The sequence below is a fragment of the Pleurodeles waltl genome, chromosome 1_1 (assembly GCF_031143425.1).
Source record: "Pleurodeles waltl isolate 20211129_DDA chromosome 1_1, aPleWal1.hap1.20221129, whole genome shotgun sequence".
NCBI classification, from domain to species: Eukaryota; Metazoa; Chordata; class Amphibia; order Caudata; family Salamandridae; genus Pleurodeles; species Pleurodeles waltl.
This window is the reverse complement of record NC_090436.1, coordinates 506617149-506639002: the sequence shown is the minus strand read 5'-3', so window position 1 is coordinate 506639002 and position 21854 is coordinate 506617149. Positions and strand designations below refer to the sequence as shown.

Genomic DNA, 21854 nt, shown 5'->3' with positions numbered 1-21854 from the left:
TGAAGAAATATGACCTCATCACTCCCACCCAGAAGGAACTCCACTGGCTCCCCTTGTCAACCGCATCTTCAAATGCAGCTGTATCATGCACAGAGCTATCACTATTAGCACCCCTGCCCATCTGGCTGGAAAACTCACCATCTCTGACGGTTCTTGATACACCTCAAATCATCAGAATAGAGAAGTGGTGCAACAATGAAAAAAACAAGGCAATAGGCATGCTCCTTCTATGCACTCAGCACCTGGAAGCACAAACTGGCTCCAATTTAGGGCAACACTGAATACACCTCTTTAAAAAACCCAGGTACTTCTCCAATCACTTTCCCTTCGCCCGTGCACTACACTATGTTGCTTTCTGGCTCGGTTTGTGCTTTACATACACCATATACACAGACCCACACATGCATACATCATGTCCAACCTCAACGATCTAAAATGGCTTTACATCTAATGAAGAATAAAGTTCTTAAATCAAGTTCTGAAGATTTGCTGTCTCAGTAATAAATTCATCCATCTGAGTGGGCCCCCTTAACTTGCAAACTTCTCAGCATCTCAGACTTCAAAAGAAAGGCTATGTTGGAAAAACTTCTAAACCTTGTGCCACCTATATGTAAGATCTCCCATGCTGGGGGCATGGTCTGGTTGCCACCTAAGATGGTCACCTGTGTGAGGAGCTCCATGCTTAATCGGATTCTTCTGTTTCAAGCTATGTAGCACCTTTGAAGGGAGAAGAGATCCCTACCTTTCTGACACCCTGGAGGCAAGGGTGGTATTGCTAAAGATTTTCTTGCGACGCTCTCTCTCATTGAACTACTATGTTCCTCACAACTATGGATGCCATTTTAGGTGTTTCCAATGCTTACTTTGCATAAAACGTTTCATCGTATTATGAACTAGCAGCATCAACTTTCTTGGTCTTTGTTGTTTTTTCTACACAGAAGATAATGTAAACTTTGACATAGCCTCTACTTTTTGTTATGTAACATGCAAAAATGAGTGGGAGCACCACAACAAGACTAGTACTTTATAGGTTTTGCTTCAAGTGTCTCTCCCTCACTTGCTATAACCCAATCAACTGTGTGGGACTCTTTGATTTAATTTCACCTCAACATCCAATATCTATTTTTATGTAGCCTTAACATTTGGTTTAACAGCTCCCCTTTTTCTACATATAAGTCACGCCTAAGGTATGCCCTAGGTAATCCATAGGGCAGGGTGCTGTGTAGACAAAAGGCAGGACATGTACCTGTGTAGTTTATATGTACTGGTAATGTAAAACTCCTAAATTCGTTTTACACTGCTGTGAGGCCTGCTCCTTCCATAGACTAACATTGGGGCTGCCCTTATACATTGTTTGAGTGGTAGTTGCTGATCTGAAAGGAGTAGGAAGGTCATATTTAGTATGGCCAGAATGGCGATACAAAATCCTGCTGACTGGTGAAGTTGGATTTAATATTACTATTTTAGAAATGCCACTTTTAGAAAGTGAGCATTTCTCTGCACTTAAATCCTTCTGTGCCTTACAATCCACGTCTGGCTGGGTTTAGTTGACAGCTCCCTTGTGCATTCACTCAGACTCTCCCCAAACACAGGATACTCAGCCTTACTTGCATACATATGCATTTTGAATGGGTCTTCCTGGGCTGGGAGGGTGGAGGGCCTGACTCGTGCATGTCAAAGTCCATAGCCTGCCCTCACACAAAGGACTGCCACACCCCCTACTGGGACCTGGAAGACAGGATTGAACTGAAAGGAGACCTTGTGCACTTCTAAGCCACTCTTTGAAGTCTCCCCCACTTAAAAGGCACATTTGAGTATTTAAACAGGGCCTCTGCCCCTACCAACTCACAAACTTCCTGGAGAAGAAACTTGAACCAGAACCTGCATCCTGCCAAGAACTGCCTGGCTGCCCAAAGGACTCACCTGTCAGCTTTCTGTGAAGGACTGCTGCCTTGCTGTTGCCCTGCTGCCTTGCTGCTCTCTGGCTGAGGTGAAGAAGTGCTCTCCAAGGGCTTGGATAGAGCTTGCCTTCTGTTCCCTGAAGTCTCAAGGAAGGAAGGAATAAAAAATATAGGATCTCTCTCTAACTCTACTAAGGACAACTAAACATGAGGAAGGAGTAAAGTTTTCAGATTTTTGTTGTCATCATAAAGCTTTTAGTCTATGTCAGGCCCCATTTTTGATACTTGACGCCTCTTCTTCTCACTACCATTATTGCTGGATTTGAAAAAAATGCTTCATCACCCCTTTACTCCACAAGAGGTTCTCTCTTTTTCTTCTAGATCTTCGATTGCAACCTTTCCCTTCCTTTAACAACATGTACTTTGTTACAAGCATTTAATCCCTTGATGCTTTCTCTCAAGACACCTTTTTGGTTTCGCCCAAATTATATAAAACTATTAAACTTCACAATAAGCCATTATTCTGGAGATCTTGGAGGGAAAAAGGTATTATTTTGGTGGAACAACTGTTTGAAGAGAGTACTCCCAATGGGGGCGTGGCTAGCAGCTGATGCGGTGAGACCCATCTCTATTGGCTCCCGCCCAAAGATCCCTCATTCCTGGCCATCCCGGCGTTATTATAGCTCCGCTAGCCCCTTGACACCCTAATCACAACCCCTGATATGAAGTGTCTCCTTGCGCGGGCCTCCCAGAGAACCCACAAAGTAGAGAAACAGCATAGCTGGCTGCCCGATGCAGAGAAGAGGAGCGTCCCAAGATGGTGGCGTCCAGGCCGTTGGAAGGCATGGAGCCCTGCGGGAGCCAGCTTATGCGAATTTCACAAGCTTCATGAGCCTGAAACCCCCAGGCTTACGTGGGACGACTGGAAGGCGGCTGCCTTGGAAGCAGTGGAGGCAGAGAACATATAGCGCCAGCAATTTTGGGGAGGAAAACTGGAGGAGCCGAGCGCATACGGGAGCAGAGGCTGAATAACTGATGAGCCACAGCGCCATAAGTGGCATGGAAAGGTGGATGGCTTTATAGGAGGACCAGTCCTCTCCCTGGGACTTTCTACTCAAGGGCTGGCAATTGTGAAAGCTGTGCAGTGGTATCAAAACAGTGAAGACCATAGCTCGGGACGCAAAGTAGTTGGTCGCTTATGGTTGACTATGGGAGACATGGGAGGACCAGAAAAGGCTGATGCAAACAATTCTTCTCTGCGAATGCCTACCGTTGCTCTGACTAAGAGACCCGAGGAATGTTTACTGGAAGGTTGCTGAGCTTGAGGGCTATAATGGACCTGTAGTGAGACCAAGGACTCTGCAACAGCGGCAACCGCCGTGAGTCACTGGCCATAAAGTTTACAGTACACTGTCGAGGGGAATAGAGCGCAGTAATAGTGTACACATCACACAGTGAAGAAATAGGCTTGGAGCGCCTCCCGCTGCCCCACGCTGCCCCACGCTGCCCAAGGAAGCAAAGGGGACAGGTGCAATGGGAAAAAAATGAGGAAACATGACTTTGGCGCAGGAACAACTGGCCAGGGAGAACGTACCTCAGAGGAGTTGGCCATGCTGACAGGGGAACCACCCTAAAAGACATCCTTTAAGTCATCACTACTTCCAGGAAGGGTTTTGGAAACTCAAATCGATGCAATGGTAGCGGATCTCAAACTCCTGAAAGATGACCACAGGCGGTAGTATGAAAGAGTTACCACTACAGAACAAACACTAATGGAGAACCACCCACAAGTAACTGCAATGCTGACCTGACTGAACCTGATGGAGAATAAAGTACGCACCCTGGAAATCCGAGCAGAGGACCGTAAAAACAGATCCCAGAGAAACAATATATGAATAGTAGGTTTGCAGGAGCAGGTAGACAAAATAAATGCCCTTGCCTTCTTGGAGAGATGGCTATGGGAAGAGATGGTCCCAGAGGGCTTACCCGCCTTCTATGCACTGGAATGAGCCACAGTGTCCCAGTTAGACCATCACCTCCAGGGGCGCAGCTGCAACTCACGGTGGCCCGACCCCTCCATTACCGGTATCGTGATCACATACTAGCTTGTGCACGGGCAAAGGGAACAATCACAAAGTGATGATATTTCCAGACTTCACCAAGGCCATACAGCAACAGCGAGCAACGTTTCCGGAGGCGAAACACAGGCTGCGTCAGCTGAATATGCAATATGCCATGATGTTCCTAGCCCACATCTGGGTGGCGACACCTGAAGGGGTGCACTTCTTTCAAACACCCCAAGAAGTGTGGGACTGGCTCGATTTGCAGGCACATGCTGGGGCAAGCCATGTACCACCATGGGAGGTAGGGTCACGGAAGAGGAAGAAAAAGGGGAGAGGACGCAGCCCCCCAGGGACCATGCCATCTGATGCACAAATGCAGAAAGACCAACAACGAGCAGTAAAGAACATGGTGGCAATGAGTGGAGGAAGAGAGAGAGGCGACCACCCATATGGTGATGGATGATGCCCGGGATTCTGCCCTCTCCAGTAATGGGAGTTCGTCTGATCATTCAGATGAGAACCTACCTAAGGTCACCCCAGGGACAGCAGACAAGATGTTTTAAAGAGGCAGAATATGGCAGATTGTCCCTCAGTAACTGAAGCAATAAATGGTGGCGAAGCCTTTCTGAATGCACCGCTGGGGGGTGCTCTACTTGATATTTGACTAGGTAGTACCTGATGTAAACATTGAGACTAGCAGATCTTAAAATCATACCACATTCCTGCCCAGGGATTTGGGGGAATGGGCGGGACTGGCGGGCCACTGATACTCTTGATTAGTTAGCTAGTGGTCTCTTTAATAGAAGCAAGGTTGTTTGGATAAGGGGGTAAATCCTGCTTGTCCTGGGGAGGGGGAGCTATTGGGGATTATGTTCACAGTTACAGATTGGGGGCGTTGGGTGTTCCAGATAGCTGTTCTTCGGCCACACTGAATGACGGGGGTACAGATCTAGTGCTCGCCTCATATGTACTGGGAGGAGCTGCTAATATTTATTGTGACTTATGGCAATCCCCATAATGTGCAAAATACAGACCTGGAATATGAGGGGGGTACACTCGATAGCCAAGCAATACAAAGTTCATTCATATTTGCAACACCGAGGGATACTGATTGACCTATTACAAGAAACACTCTTAACTGCAAAAGAGGGGTTAGAACTGTAACGCAGGTGGTGAGGGCAGGTTTATTATACCTCATACCCTGCTTACGGGTGCTGATTTGGATCAGGGGTAGTACCTTTTCAACATACTGGCCATGTGATTGTCCTGGACGGCCAATATGTGATAGTGACGGGCACCTTGACGGCCAGGACATAGCCCTGGGTAGCATTTACGGCCCCAGTGTAGATCAAACGTATTTTCTTGCTGACTTATCTCGAGTGGCGGCCCTCCATTTGACAGGATCTACTACCTTGGGGGGAGATTACAACAGTGTGGCTGGTTTTTACCTTAGACCCTACAAGAGATGCAGAGAGCACAAGTTGCTAGAACCTTTGCGACCTGGCAGACTGAGTGGGGGTTGGTGGACTCCTGGCAAATACACCATCCACAAGACCTTGACTACTCATTTTATACTAACCTATATGATCGCCATGTGCGATTCGTCACCTTCCTCCACTCCCTAGAACTCTATGCACAGGTCCACATGTTTGAATACCTTTTCTGCACCATTTCTGATCATAATCCCCTATTACTGGGCCTTCTGTGGAAGAGAGAACGCCACCTGTATACTGGCTTGGCAGCTGCACCCGAGGCTCTATAGGACCTAGTATTCCAGGATACCACAGGCAGAGACATTGACCAATATTTTGCAGACAATGCAGGAACAGTGGAGTCCCCATTATTGGAATGGGATGCATTCAAAGTGATGATAAGGGGGAGTTACAAATCAGAAGCAGTGGGAGTTAGGGAGACCCTACTGCAGGATATCTTGACCACCGAATGCCAATTGCGGTTATGCGAGAGGCGGCGACTGGGTAACCCTGAAGTGCAACTTGAGCTCCTGGAGGGCAAACAAGCACTTGTAGATAAGGTTGAGCAACTTGCAGACAATTTTTTCGTACCAGTTGCTAACTAGATTAAAACAATGGATAACGAAAAATCAGGTCTTAAGCCATCTTCAGGCAGGATTTAGGGACAAGATCAGCGCCATCGATCAGATCTTCCGATTTACCACCATTAAGTGGAAGACCGTAGATGCAGACATAGGCCACTTATTTGTGGCCTTTGTTGATTTGAAGTCTGCGTTTGACCTTGTCCCGCGTGCCAAGCTTTGGGAGGTCCTTAGTACCACCGGTGTTCCGGATTCCATGATTAATATCATCAAGGATCTTTATTCTGATAATTGCGCTAAAGTCAGCTGGGGTGCTATTGGCGATCTGACTCCTGCTTTTCCAACTGCACGGGGTGTGAGGCAAGGCTGTGTATTGGCGCCCACCTTATTTCTCTTGTTTATTAATGCCTGCTTGCCATACCTCTTAGACTGTCAAAGTGATGCCCCTAGCCTGGGCGGGCAGAAGATTCCCTGTCTTCTGTTTGCAGATGATACCCTATTGTTATCACATACTGCCATGGGCCTCTCTAGGCTGCTCTCCAGATTCCTGGAGTTTTGCACTGACCATGGGTTATCAATTAATTCAGCAAAAACAAAATACATGGTTTTTGGAGATATTAGGCAAAAAATGAAGAGGCCTGTATATTTAGATGGTGTCCCCTTGGAAAGGGTGGGTTCCTTTGATTACTTAGGTATTAAAGTGGAAGATTCACATCTTTGGCATGCTCAGCGCCAAAAATCTTTATTATGCCTGAAGCAGAGGGCGGGTGGTATTGTCAGATTTGCCTCTAGTTCTCCGAAATTTGCAATATCCCCTGCACTGGAAATATACAAAGCTCAAGCTAGGGGGGGCCGCCTTATATGGAGCTGAACTTTGGGGCTATTGTAATTTGGCGAATCTGGCTAGGGCGGAAAATCAGTTTCTAAAAATGATGCTAAAGGTTCCATCGAGTACCCCATCCTTGCCCATTCACCTGGACCTAAATCTTTTTTCAATCTCACAGATTGCTGCCCTAAGGCCCCTGCTGTTTTGGGTTCGGTTGTGGACAACAGATGCCCTAACCCCTTTTCGGTGTGGCCTTCTCAACGTGGTGGGCCGCGATTCTAGTATTAAATCTAAATGGTGTGTTTTTGTTGAACAATCCTTTTCTCGGCTTGGCTTAGGGTCCTATTGGCATGATCCTATTTCTATCCCTAAAAATGCTGCACAGCTGTTAAAGGATGCTTATTGGCATAATGTTCAGGTTGGAAAATTTGCTAGTTCTATTCCTTTGTCTATGTCCGACAATTTTTTACTTGTTAAATGTCATTACGAATTTGAGCCCTTTTTGGACGCAAAGGTATCTCCATTTGCTCGTGCCCTTTTTATTAGGTTTAGGATCGGGTCTCTCCCTCTGTGCTGCTTTACGTACAAATGGTCCAGTTCAACTAATAGATCTAAATATTGCCCGGTGGGTTGTAAAAGTGAAGAAACTGTTCACACGTTTTCTTCCACTGTCAAGCGTATCACAAACAAAGAGCACTTTGGCTCATCCCGCTTTGCAAACAATTAGGGGCTAGATCCTGTCTCCACGCTGAGAGAATTTTAAAATGCGACCCGTCCGTCCAGATAGCTCTACCAGTGGCAAGTTTCCTCGAGTCTATCTGGCGGTTGAGATTAGCAAGTTTAAGGGACAAAACTGTGTAGTTATTGTTTAGTTTTACTTATGTATATTTACTCAACTTGGATGTATGATTGTAGTTTTTGTTGTACAGGATATAGACCTTGGTTCGGTTTATTATGGATTATTTATAGACCTATGGAACTGATCCCTCATTTTATGTCGTGAGAATTTTAAAATGAAATTCATCCACCCAGACAGTTTTATTAATGGTAAAAAATTTTTTTTTGTATTATTCTGACATCTGAGATTAGCAATTTTAAGGAGCAAGAGTGGGGAACTAATTTTTAGACTTATTTATGTATATTTATCCGATTGGATGTGTGATTGCTCCTCAGGATATAGATATTGGTGTATTATATTTTTAACCAGTGCTGATTTATGGAACTAGTTTCCTTATTGAGTACAGCCTCTCATTATATTAAGTGATGTTTATCTGGCTGCTTATTTCTTGTTTGTTTTTTAAACTTGTCTTGTCCTTTTTAACTGTGTTTTTATCTTACTTTTTACTACCCCCCTGCTTTTAAGAAGCCCTTTTTCTCTTTGTCGTGTATTGTACTTTAATGGTTTGTTTTTTTACTTACCGAAATAAAGTTAAATGAGAGTGAGCGCTTGTGCTGCTTCGATTACGAAATTATATGACCCAGGTGCAAGCTGAGAGAGACCGCACAGGCCCAATATTAGCATGGATGGCAAATCCTGCAAAGTGCAGATCGGTAATAGTGGAGCTGGTTGCCGAGGATGGCACAAGGAAATATCATCAGAAAGAGATTAATTCTGAATTTTATGAGTATTATACTAAACTATACAGTTTGAGGTCTCAGCTCCCTTTGGAGCAAATTGAAAAGCTTCTAGCCCTTTTGCAATTACCAAGATTATCGCCAGACCATGCGGAGGACTTAGGGGCAAAATCACAGACCAGGAATTTTGGGCTGCTAGGAAAGCCCTGGCTTGAATAAGATTCCAGGAACTGACGGGATGCCCATAGCGTTCTACACCACATATGTGGAGACATTAGCCCCCATATTAGAAGATCTGTATAATGTGGCTAAGAACACAGGTCTTCTTCCACAATCTACTTGAGATACACTGAAAATACTCGTACTGAAGCCGGGAAAAGAGCTGTACAATAAAAAAGCCTATTGGCAAATCTCAACTGATTATAAAATCTTGAGTAAGGTTCTAGCAATGAGACTGTTGTCCCACATGACCTCCTTGATCCATAGGGACCAAGCCGGCTTTATAACGGGACGAAATGAAGCCCATAATATCCATCGTCTCTGCAACACCGATGAGAAAGAGCGGGCAGCAATCTTGGCAGTGGAAATGGAGAAGGCCTTTGTTAGCCTGGAATGGTCCTTCCTTTACAGTGCTATGGCCAAACTATGAGTAGGCAGGGGCTTCATATCATGGACCCAACTGCTATATACTGCACAAACAGCTAGGGTCCGCACTGGACAGATGATCTTGGGGAGCTACCAGGTGGAGAGGGGCACCAGACAGGGATGCCCCCTACCCCCTCTGTTGTTTACCCTTGCCATGGAAACTTTGGTGAGCCATGCCCATACAGGGACAGCATTCCAGAGCCTGGAAGTAGACAATGGGGTGCAGTATACTGTGTGATACACAGATGATCTGCTATTATTCCTTTGAGATGTCCACGGTAGAATGGCAGGCGCCCGCACTTTATTAAACCAGATCAAATCCCTATCTGGACTCCAAGTTAACTGGTGCAAATCTTGTTTATTTCCTACACAGGCTGCCAATACTCCCCCTGAAGAACTAGGGACCTTGCTCTGGAAACCCAGCTTACTCCTGTGCTTAGGGGTCCACATTTACCACGATCCAGAGGATTTTCTCGCAGGGAATATAGGAAGGACCATCAGATCCTTTAGCATTGCTTTCTGGGCCACTTTGCCGATATCTGTGGTGGGTAGAGTGGCCTTACTGAAAATGATGGCATTTCCCAGATGGTTATATTATTTTACAACCTTCCTGGTGTCAGTACCTAGAACGTACTTCCAGGATCTTGACAAAAAAGCGACAGAGTTGATCTGTGGCCCGGGCAGAGGAGGGTGGCCGATGACAGGGGGGGCCTGGTGGTCCCTGACTTTGAATTGTACTACTTGGCAGCCCAAATGCAGTGGCTCATGCAATGGATGGCAAATAGACTTGTGCCGCGTAAAGAAGTGCACTTACTGCCTCCTGGGCTCCCTAGATTAGTCAGAGCTATACTCAGACTTCAGAATATCATGTTTTGCAGCACTGTTGGGCATGTAGCATTAGGGAGGCACAAATAAAATATCTGTATTCCCCAGATATTCCCATTGGATTCCTGGAAGAGCTTTCCCACAGCAGAACCTGGGGAGGACTAACTGCCTTGTAGAACACTGGGGCGCCAACAGTATGGACACTATATAAGGACAGAATGCTTCTTCCCTTTCAGGAATTTTGCGCCCTGTATGACCTTCTCCAAGGACATTTCCTTCTCCACTGTGCCCTCATTATAGCCATCCATAAACACTGGGGCACCGGGCTAATGGAGCCCCAACAGTTAGCGTGCTGCCAATACATTCTGATAACCTCAGGAACATATAAAGTGGTTACTTGCCGCCATAGGCGACTATGTGAGGACTTGTGACTCCATTGACTGGGCTGAAACATTGCTGGGAGGATGACCTGGGGAAAACATAGAAGACCGAGCCTGGGAGATGATACTATGCAACACGACTAAGGCCACTAGAAATGCCAGATTTAAACGTTTTTCAATGTATATGTATTACACAGGGCTTATCTTACACCAGGGAAGTTAAACAGGTATTATCGGGTGACAGATGCACAATGCCCCAGGTGTGGGGAAGTGGGAGCCGGATTACACACATGTTTTGGGCATGCCTACAATCAGCAACCCATTGGAGCACTACTGCAAAAACATTGCCGGCAATCATAGAAAGGGAGGTTCCATGTACGGTAGAGCACTGTCTCCTGGGCTGGGTGCCCCATACTACTAAAAAGAAGATTACCAGCCGCTTTCAGGATCTGGCCTTTGCCCTTGGGAAAAGGTAGATAGCCCGTACTTGGAAAGTGTCAGAAGGATCCTAGAATACTCACATGGAGGAAGAATTTTGTAAGTATGCAAGTTATGAAACAGAGGCAAGACTTCGGGAGTCTAAGAGAGGGCAGGGCACTACTGAGATGGCTAAGGCTTGGGAAGTCCAGACGGATGCTCTGAAGGATCCGGATGACAGAACTGTAGTAGAGGATTAAGGGGTGCCTCCCCCCACCAGCTTCAAAACGATAACTTATCTGTGGGGTCCGTCTACCGACTGTCCCAAGAATGATATATTAGGAGGCTGGATTGCACTTTGGCCTATGCGAGGGGGCACCATTTATGAACACTGCATGCGGCAACCCACCAGACCTCTTATTAAGTACTATGGTAGAAATAGATCTAGTTCATCTTAGAATACACCACAGTATGGAGAGGGTGGGGTTTCTGGGATTGTTTTGATGTTTTTGATTAAGGTGCATGGTAGAGAATTCTGAATGAAGGGACTGCAACTGGGTATACAGAAAATATGAACCAGCCTAGGCCTGGAACTACTGAACTGTGGAATAACATTGGTGGGTGAAATACATTGTCAATGTTATTGTTGCAACTGAGAGCCCTCCTAACGATGTAATGCACTATGTGCAGTTCTTTAAAAAACGCAATAAAATGTGTTTAAAAAATGAAGATAGTGCTACCATTTCTTTTCACCACTTCAAACAAATAAATACTTCAGTAGATGAGGTGCAGCATGCCCATCACACCCCTGGATCCCATGTGTCGCTGCACCTGGTATGCTACTGTAATTTATTGATCTCCAAGTCCTCATTGTACCCATCTTTTCTAACCCCCCAACTCAACCATGCTCTCATCTCTATCATCCATTTCATGCTTTCCATTCTATCCCCTTCCTCAGTCTCTTTCTTCTACTTTTTTGTCTCACACTCATCCTCATCGCCTTCCTCTCTTGTCTCCTTATTTCTGATTCCTTTCCCTTGCCCCTTTAGTCATCCTTATCTCCTTTCTCTTTCTCACTCAACCTCATTTCCTTCTCATATTGTGTCACTTTTCCCTGCCCTCCTACCGATTCTTTCACCTTCTCCTTTTCTTTCAACCCTTTCCTCTCTCTGAAACAACGTTAGCTGGTGTCTTGAAGACTGAGCCCCTCCCACCTTTGGTCCTTTATGCATTGCACCGGCTGCACCAACGGTAGCTGTGCCCCAGCCACATGAAACAAGATGTACCATAAGGCTAATTTTGTCACCACTTCTAATTGCGATTATCAAGCCAATACAAAAAACAATCATTAAACCTTGCTACCTGTTCAGTTAATCAGTGGACTTAATCTTCTCACCTTGTACATGTGTGAAATGACCTTCCGTAACGATGATTCTGGAATAGTTTCACTGGTGATGAGAACTGATGAGCTATATTCCTAAGAGATGTTGGTCATCGATTCACAAAACAATTCACAAAAATGTGGGAAATGGGCTCATGTTAATTTCCTCATACATTTGGAGAAATTACCTGCCGTTTTGGGGATTCACAAAGAACGCCATGCATGTGCCTAGAAGCTGTGACATTTACATGTGTCAGGGTTACTCCTGAACTAATTATTCTGTCTTTGTTCTCCAGGATCATGTGGTGTAGTTTTGTTAGCTTTCAAATCATGCTTCCACACTTGAGGAACTCTACTGTTATTTATCTTGCATGTCCTGCACCTTAAACACTTGCTATCAATATAATATATCATACAAAGAACTGCAGTATCTTCATGAAGAGGAAACACTGTACATATTGGACTGCAGATGTCAGAGGGAATAAGGTCATTGTAACTCTCATTAACAGAAAAACATATACGATTACTAAATGTCCTCTAGGGGTCAGCTTTAATATTCAATTTATATATTGAGGTAGCTTAAATGTATAATAATATTTACTATTCTATTTAGAATACACAAAGCATCATACCTGAGTGCCCAAAGACGCAACCATCATGTGGGTTAAAAGTTTTGCTGCAAACATGGAGGACCTGGAGCAGAAGAGATGTGAAAGAATGGCCAGTGTAAACCCTGAAAGAACAGAAAAATACACTGTGATTAAAAATAATGTTTTTTTGTTTTTTATTTGTTAACTTTTCCCTGTAATGCTGTAGGAAATTGGGTTCTGGTTGCTCTACCCCCTACCTTTTGTCTGGTTTTGTGATGCAACTTTGACTGAAGTGCACATGGTTCCTGTTAACCATGTCCCCAGAGCCAGTGTTCCTTCTCCAAAAAATGACACCTGGTCACTTGATCCCCAAGTGACTAGGCCCTTTAGCACCTCTGCAAGACCCTAGTAAATGGTACCACTGGTACCTGTGGCATGAGTCCTGAAGAAGGACCCTAACAGCTGCAGCTCAACTTGTGCCACTCCAAAGGACCCAGCACCAACCTTAAGCAGTCTGCCATTGGGTGACAAGGTGCAATCAAAAAGTAAAAACACAACATGGCACACACACGCTGTGCTATGTCCCCTAACATACTGCCCGTAATATCTGTAAGTCATCCCTACAGCAGGCCTTACAGCCCTAACATATGCTGCCCCTGCTATGCCTTTGTCAATTCTTAGACATAGTAAGTGTGCAATGAAGCCATTTTAAATACATGTGCTGGGCACTGGTTAGTACGAATTCCCCAGCTATATGATGGCTTCACTGAAACAAGGGATGATTGGTATCAAACATCTCATATTATTAAACCCTCACTGATTCCCGTGACAGATGTGTTAATACATGCACCCAGAGGGCAGCTTAGAGGTGCCCTCTGAAAACTTACCAGTAGCTGGTGAGCTCATTGACAAGATCTGGCCAGTCTGTCATCAACAGATGAGAATCTGACTCCCCCGGGGTGAGAGCCTTTGCTCTCTGGAGGTTAGAAATAAAACCCTGTCCGGACTGGGGTGTATAACACCCCTCTCCAGAGGATGACCTACATTCCAAAGTAGGGAGCTTCAAAAAGCCCATCACCTTTGGTACACAGATCTGGCCTTCTTCAGAAGAAGGTGCTCACGTCCCGGCCCCAGGGTCCATATGGCACCTGGACAGGCTGGAGAATTAGCTATGCAGGAGGCATGTCACATTTCTAGGTTGGGTACACCCCTAGGGTGGCAAGCGTGAAGTGGACAGGACTGAGGTGGAATTTAGGCACTCCGTACAGGGTGATGCCCACTCCCCACAGGAAGTGATCATCGATGGGGTGCAGTGACCCCAAGGGTAAGTTGCCCATTGGCTACTAGCCTTAACTCCCCTTAAGGCCCCCTAAATTGGGTAGCTAGAGGACCCCCTGATACCAGGACTTCAGATCTTGTATTCACCCAAGATGCCTGCAGCCTCAGAAGGCAGGCCTGGAAATGAGGCTTGGAGACTAAAACCAGTGAGCTGGCCCATGACTTTCAGAGTGCTCAATGACTCCCAATTCCAGGTAGTCTGACCAGGGTTCAAGGAGGAGAGTCAGCATACTGCTGTAAGACTTGCTTTCAGTCAGCCTGCTGTTGGCCTGTGAGGGTGTCTGAAAAAAACACTCCTTCCACTGAGCCATACTTTTGATTGCTGAAGAGGAGATCAGGGAGAGGTTCACCCTCTGCTTCCTGTGCCTCATCAGTGACCATGAGCATGGTCATCTCAGCTCTGTCATGATAGGGTTTTAGGTGGTTTACATGGTTAACCCTTTAGCCAAAGTCTACCAGATAGGTGACTTCACCTTTTCTTTCTAGGATAGGGTAGGGTCCACTCCGTGTGTCTTGGAGGGCCCTAAGAGCCAAAGTCTCCAAAACCCATACCTTCTGCCCTGGTTGGAACTCCACCAGTGGACTTTTTGGGTCATACCAGAGCTTCTGGAGCTATTGGCTGGCCTCAAAGGTTTTGGAAGTGTGGTCCCTAGGCCCGCCAGAGACTAAGTCCACCCTGAGTTCACCCACTGTGGACTTCGAGATGGCATCTGCAGACCCCCCCCTTCAACCGCAGGTGACCAGGAGACAGAAACATGACACCTCAGAACATCTCTGCACCCATCCGCCCTGGACCGAGGAGAAGAAAACCAAGGTTGTCCCCAAATCTCCCTGCCTCATGAGGCATGAGCCCGCTTGTTGGCTTGGTCAGACTGGACCCACAGTCCACACCTACAGTCTGTTTCTGAAGGCCCCTCTGCAACGATGAGGAACTACAGCACCAGACCAGATGATAAAAGACACTACTGCACCCAAGCCCCAGAGCCCAAGGAGAAGTGTACCAACAGTGTCCCCACATGCCCAAGGACCTCAAGGGTCAAGCCCACCTGTGGGTTCCCCCAGACTGGCTTTCCAGTTTTCCAGTTCCAATGTGCAGCAACTTTCCAACTGGACCATTTCCCATTAAAGTGAATGGGACACACAATGCCATAACACACCTCTGCACCCAGACGCACCAAAGTCTCCTGAGTTGACCTGTTGGTGTGGCCTTGGACCCCACTCCATACTCACCTTAAGTCACCCTAAGTCGCTGCTAGGTGCCAAAATGCAGTGCATTATCGCTCCCAAACATTGAACTTCTAAAAACTGCAAAACTTCCTATCTCAAAAAGTTCTCTCTTGATTCCAGTGACCTTGGCATTTAAATTTACAGCCCTGCAGGCCATGTGATTATGAAAATAAAATACAGACTTGTGTTTTTAGTATAAGCATATGAGTGTCCTCAGTTTGCAAAATGGGTAAAGGAATTTGGCAATTGGGCAATACATCCTATATATTCACAGAAGTACATTACAACTGGGTGTAATGTTTTACTTATTGGGCAGTTCTCATAAAATGAATATAATAAAGCAGTTTAAAAACAGGGTATTTTAAATAATGAAAATTTATGTAATTAACATGTAGAAATACACATGTACGCCTTAAACAAAAAGCAGTATTTTAAACGCAGATGTTAACAGTAAGATATCATAGACACATGTATTTAGCTAAAACTACTGACAAATGCATACTTCGTACTTTCTTTTACCCTCATCTAGGTCCGGAATGTGGGATATAAAACCTTCAATTTTGCAAATAAAATAACTGTTATACTTCAAGTTTCTCATAGGCATAGTTTTCTTAACATATAATAATGTATTAAAATGTTTAGTTTAATTTCAATAGAATGTTTCTTTATGTATAGGTTTTGTCAATAGAAGCTTTTGGGAAAGGGAATTGTCAAATATAGCAATGTATACACCTAATCATGATCTGTTTTTGTCCTGTAGTAAGAGGCGCTGGGAACCAAACTCAAACTGAGAGTCACATTACAATTTGTAGCAGATTGGTATTCAATTTGTTTATTTTCAGACTGCTTAGACATAGGAAGCTTTACTTTTACCACGATGAACCACTGCCTGTTTGGATGAGGTGTTGAGAGATGGGAACAAGTTGTAACGAAATGCTGAAAAATATGAAAGTGTGTGTTCCTAGGGTAGAGTGGTCCCCTTCACTTCAGATCTATTCTGACCCAGACTCTTTGTTGGTGCTTCTCAGATTCATTCTGAGAGACCCATTCTTTTTATGTACCTGAATCTAAGATGCTCTGAGACCCTCCTGAGTTTCTTGAACTACTCTGTATGGGAAGTTCTGCTTATGATCTGAAATTTATGCTAAAAGCTTCATGCTTTCACATTTAAAATTCAGAGCTCTTTATGGGTTCTGACTGATGCTTTTCTCTCACTCTCCATAGCTTAGAATAGGGAGCAAGTTATTTGGAACGCGCTTTATGCTTTTTTCTTTATTGCATAGATATTTCCATTTATTAATATTGATAACCTTATAATTAAGAGATAATTACTAAAAGACTTAATAAAGCTTTGAAACTCACACCAAAATCTTATAACTGAGTCCCATGAAAACGTAATTGATTTATGATGTTAAATGGATGATTTTGATTTGCAGCTTCTTATTAATTCCTTACTTCCCTCAAAGGTTCTTCTCCGTGGGCCCAGAAGTAGTAGTAAGAGTGGGGACTTCCTGTTTCTGGGCGAGTAGGTAAGATTTACACCGTAAATCAAAAATATATATTTAATTCTCAAAAAACGGTTTGCTGTAGAAAATATTGGAACTGTGCGCATCTGGTGAACACCGTTGTGTACACAATCTGGTGTTGACATACTGTTCAAAGCACATTACTGGTGAGGGGCGCATGCCATGGAAGGTCTCAACTCGCATGGTTATTATCAACTGTGTATGAATGTTTTACTTATAGGGGGCAACCCTGGCCAAAAAACAACTAAGTGCTGCACAGGGTGAATGGTAAAGACAGAGTCATCACTGGTTGCAAGAGAAGCTGGTTTCAAGATGAGGTGTTGGGCTCAGGACTACAAGGGTCAAGGTATGCCACAAAGAACATGCGTGGTTAATTAAGAAAAGGAAAAAAAAACGAAGTGCTGCCTAATTGAAAGCCAGGAAAGAACAGAGGTAATGATACAAATGAATGTTAAGCAATGGAAGGGTTCCAAGCCCATTATACAGCACAAAGGTCTGGGAAGCAAAAGCGCATGCTCAGGCAGGCTTGACCTGAAAACATTTTACAAAAGTACTCTTTTGGAAGCACAGTTTGTCAGCTTTCCTTATACTGTGCCTTTTTCCCTCTATTGGACAATGAAATTACTGTTCTCATGTGTGTCATATGAGTAACATTTTCGTATCGTATTACGTAAGGAACACATGTGAACTGTACATCTTATATAAAATTCACAAAAATGTAGAAAAGACTAATCATTGTTAAAAACACATGTAATACAAACGTGCTCTGTAAATGCCATATGTGTAATAACTACTGTCAACACACATCTCAATCAGGACACTTGTGACAATTAATCACAATTTAAACCAGCTGATAATTTTCGGGCGGGGCAGCATTTACCAGATCATGCAGCTTTTTGTGCAGTAGGCCCTCAAAGCTGCATGTCATTCCCAGAAAAACCCATAAAATCCAACCTTGTGGATTATAATTTTACCCAGTACCATAAATACCACACCAGTAACTTGGCCACTCATAATAGAGGCCCTAGGGCCCAGACTTCATCAGTACTTCCATCTTTCTTTTCAGCGCAGTTCTCAGTCGCCATTTGATATTTGTCTATATCACAGAACTACAGGCTATCTACTTCACAGACGGTTGCTTCATGGAAATGTTATATTGTGGTATAACTTGAATCCGCTCTCTCTATTGCATGAAAGTACGCACGAATATGTAGTTTCAAACTGTGTATAGTGCTCCCAAAGTATTTCTTACTGCATGGCACTGAGTCATATAAGTAATAAATGCTGTTATACAATTATTGAAGAAACAGATTTTCTATTGGCTAGTTTTTTTCTTCACCACAGTTGAATTTCTTATAGAACTTTGTTCACATGTGCACATCTTACAGTGTCCACATGCCACGAACCAGTGAGCAAAGGTGGAAGCCACCTTCTTTCACACGGTTTCGGACTAAAATAGCTCCTGCATAATTTTTCTTTCAGGTTCGCCAGTATCTTGAATGTAATCACTGGACATTCTGACAAAACGTCTACCTCCTATCTTGTGCGAACAAATGTTTATGCTGGTTCATAACTCTTCTTATTTCTCAGTGCTCAGTATTATTATATTTAATGATTAGGAGCTTCTTGGACCCCAAAATGTAATTGTTTGTGTTTTTTAAGTATTAAAGGTAATCTATTTCAAGGTTTTCACTTTATGTAATCATTTGTTTACTTGATCAATACATCTGTTCATCATCATTTATTTTTCAACTACATTCTGCCCTGTGAACTACAATTTCTCTTTGCACCCAAGTAGTCCCTATAGAGTACATGGTAAATTTATTATTTTAGCATACCATGCGGCCACATGTAAGATTACATTTTTAGCGGTCTATTTTCTACAAATGTAGGTCTCTACATGACCATTCACTGTCTCCACTGCTGACTTAAAGCACTCATTCAGTAATTCTTCTGTGCCATCCCAAATTACAAAAATGTAATCTTTGAAGTGTATTCAAGTGCAACATACTTGAAAAAAGTCATTGGCATTATTTTGTCTTTTATCCTCTTCCCCCCAACTCATTATGATGCTTGGTAGAGGCGGTGCAAAGTGACAACCAATTGATACTCCACAGGCTTGCAAGTAAAATTATTTGTTAAAGACAAAGTAGTTGCGGATCTGTGTGCAGCCCGAGTATCGAATCCAGAATATCGAGGAAAAACTATTGAATCAAAAATAATGAAAGGTAAGTATACATTTTTATATGTCTTTTCACATTTATGAACATTTGTCATATGTACATACCTTCAAAGTATGTAGAGGTGTAGTTAGGAATACTAACTCGCTCTATACTTCCCTATAATCACTTACCTTTCAATATTTTGTCCCTCAATATTCTGTCCAAGATATTCTTGCATGTCAATATTCTTGGGCTTGATTTTCAGTAGTACCACATTGGTGGTGAAATCTAAGTCAGTCCATGAAATCAGCATCTTAGAATGTTCTGTATGATCGGGCGTGGCTCAGACAGAGAAGAACATGGGTGCCTGACTCGGTCTCTACCGGTGACGCGGAGTAATTTGGTCGATTTCTGCCGCTTTACGGACAGCATGAGCTGAACACCAAACAGATTCCGAAACCGGATGGACCCCTGCTAAACATGCTGCATGAGAGAAGGTCAGGACTGCTCTAAACACTAAAAATAGCGGTTTCCCCTCTCATGGAGAAAAACACACGCATTTCAAAATGGCGGCGTCCCGCTATTGACTCAAACGCAGCGCTCAATTATAATTCTAGAGAGTTAAAGATCGAAGTTTGCTCTCCTTGTGCTTAACCTTTACAGAAAGTGGAACCATGCAATTAGATTACTCTTCAAGATAGTGGGCCAGATGTACGAAGCATTTTTCTAGTCGCAAAGGGGACGATTCACAGAAAAATAATTTTTGGGATGTACAAAGTCCAAACTGTGATTTGGTAACTTTTTACCGAATCGCAGTTTGGGTTTTGCGATTCGGTATTAGGAAGGCGAGTGTCAAGGGTGTCCCCTCCTAGTAATGAATCGAAATTGTATGTGGTCGCAAAACAATCGCAGTTAGCACCAATTTCAAATTGGTGCTAACCCATTCGCAAAAGGGAAGGGGTCCCCATGGGAACCCTTACCCTTTGTAAATGCATGCAAAAACATTTTTTCAGGGCAGGCAGTGGTCCTATGCACCACTGTCTGCTCTGAAAACATGAAAAGAAAACTTTTTATTTTAGTTTTCGAAATGCATTTCGTTTTGCTTTAAGGAAAACGGGCTGCATTTAAAAAAAGAAATACTGCTTTATTTAAAAGCAGTCACAGACATGGTGGTCTGCTGACACCAGCAGGCCACCATCCCTCTGAGTGTCGACATTCCCAATGTGGTTGCAAATTGCAACCTACCTCATGAATGTTAATGAGGTAGGTCATTTGCGACCCTATTGCGAATCGCAGACAATGTCATTGACACTGCTGTGCATCCGGTTTTGTGACTCGCAAATTGTGAGTCTTTAAGACTCGCAGTTTGCAAGTCGCAAAACCAGATCTTCATACATGTGGCGCAGAGTGTCTGACATGAGGAAAAGTAAAACAAACATTTAAACACAACATGGCTGATCTTAAAATGGCACCCATAAAGACACTAAGCACAATTCTAACCCAAGTATGACTAAATAACAGTGAAAGCAAGCATATTGCTACATACAAACTTTCACTTTAACGATGCTAATAATCCAGTGAAAACAACATTTGGCGAATGTAAAGTTAAATGCTTAACATGACAAAACAGACAAACTGTCACCATAGGAAAACCTGTACTTCATGTTTTAAAACGAAAAGAGACATAACACAATCCCATAAAACTACAAGATTAAGGGAAATACAGTTTTGGCGCTCTCTAACCCCAGCCTTCAGCTCATCTACTGGAAGTGATAAAGTTAAATTCCTCTGTTGTTAAAGGGATACAAAGGACCTACACCCCTGGAGATTGTGGCATCTGTGTAAGGATCGTACTTAGTCCTTGATAAATACTTCTTAAAAAGTGGATTATAATCACTGTTGTTTACAGCTGACCTGTCAACAATTTCTGCTTTCACTCCAACACATCTGCCAAGTAAACCAAATCTCACTATGGCTGAGAAGGAACCTAAACCTCATGTTAAATGCTCCAAATTGGAGCCAACCTTTCCGGACTCACCCATCAAAAGTAAAGCTGATATAAATAGTATGATGGACATGATCCTCAAAAAACTGTCAGAAGTGCATGACCTTGCTAAATCTACAAAAAAAAAACACTGTCTCAATGCAGCTTGAACTAACGGCTATCGGAGCTGATATCAACACTGTCAATAACAAATTATTAGAAGCAGAACAAAGAATCAGTGACCTGGAAGACGTCAAAAATAAATCTACCAAGGATCTTCTCTCCTTACAAACAATAACAAAGTCTATGAAAAAAGACGTTGCCGAATTGGAAGACTGGAGTATGAGAGGTAACTTAAGACTTTTTGGGATTCCGAAGGATCTGAAAGCAATGAAATTTGGCTACTTCAAGTCACAGGCATCCAATCTGACAGAAAATTTGAACAAGAAAGAGCACATAGGGTACAATCATTCAAACCTTCGGCACAGGGACCTAGCTAAACCAAGACCAATAGCTGACAAACCTCTGCATTTTCAGTATTGCTTTATATGCATAAAAATAACCATATTAACTGGAATGGATCAAAAATCTATATCTCGCAGGACTACTCCAAAACAACAGTAGATACATGAAAAGGATTTTTGGCTCAGACATTAAAACACAATTTTCTTTTGCAGGTACAGTGAAGTTCAGAATCACAATGGATGGGAGGTACCACATCTTCAACGACCATAACATTCTAAAAACTTTCCTAGACGAGATGTCAGATCAAGAAATGGACCTATCTAAAATGTTGTCAAACAAAAGGAAAATCTGACATTTGACCTCTAGAGTGCTCAAATCTCACAGAACCTGAGGGGTCTTAAGTGTTACATAGCACTCCCCTTGGTCCCTCCTTCTTCTACAACGCAGCCTCCTGAAAAGGTCATATTATATAAATTTCCCATGGACGAATCTCATA

At 43.6% G+C, this 21854-nt stretch overlaps 1 protein-coding gene across 1 annotated transcript in view; it reads right to left on the bottom strand.

Moving 5' to 3' along the window:
• The window catches only part of ADGRV1 (adhesion G protein-coupled receptor V1), a 2003619-nt gene that overhangs the window by 674307 nt on the left and 1307458 nt on the right, over positions 1-21854 (bottom strand). The window contains exon 83 of the mRNA XM_069225272.1: positions 12699-12799. Coding sequence (XP_069081373.1) covers positions 12699-12799 — 101 coding nt within the window. The remainder of the gene's footprint in view (positions 1-12698; positions 12800-21854) is intronic.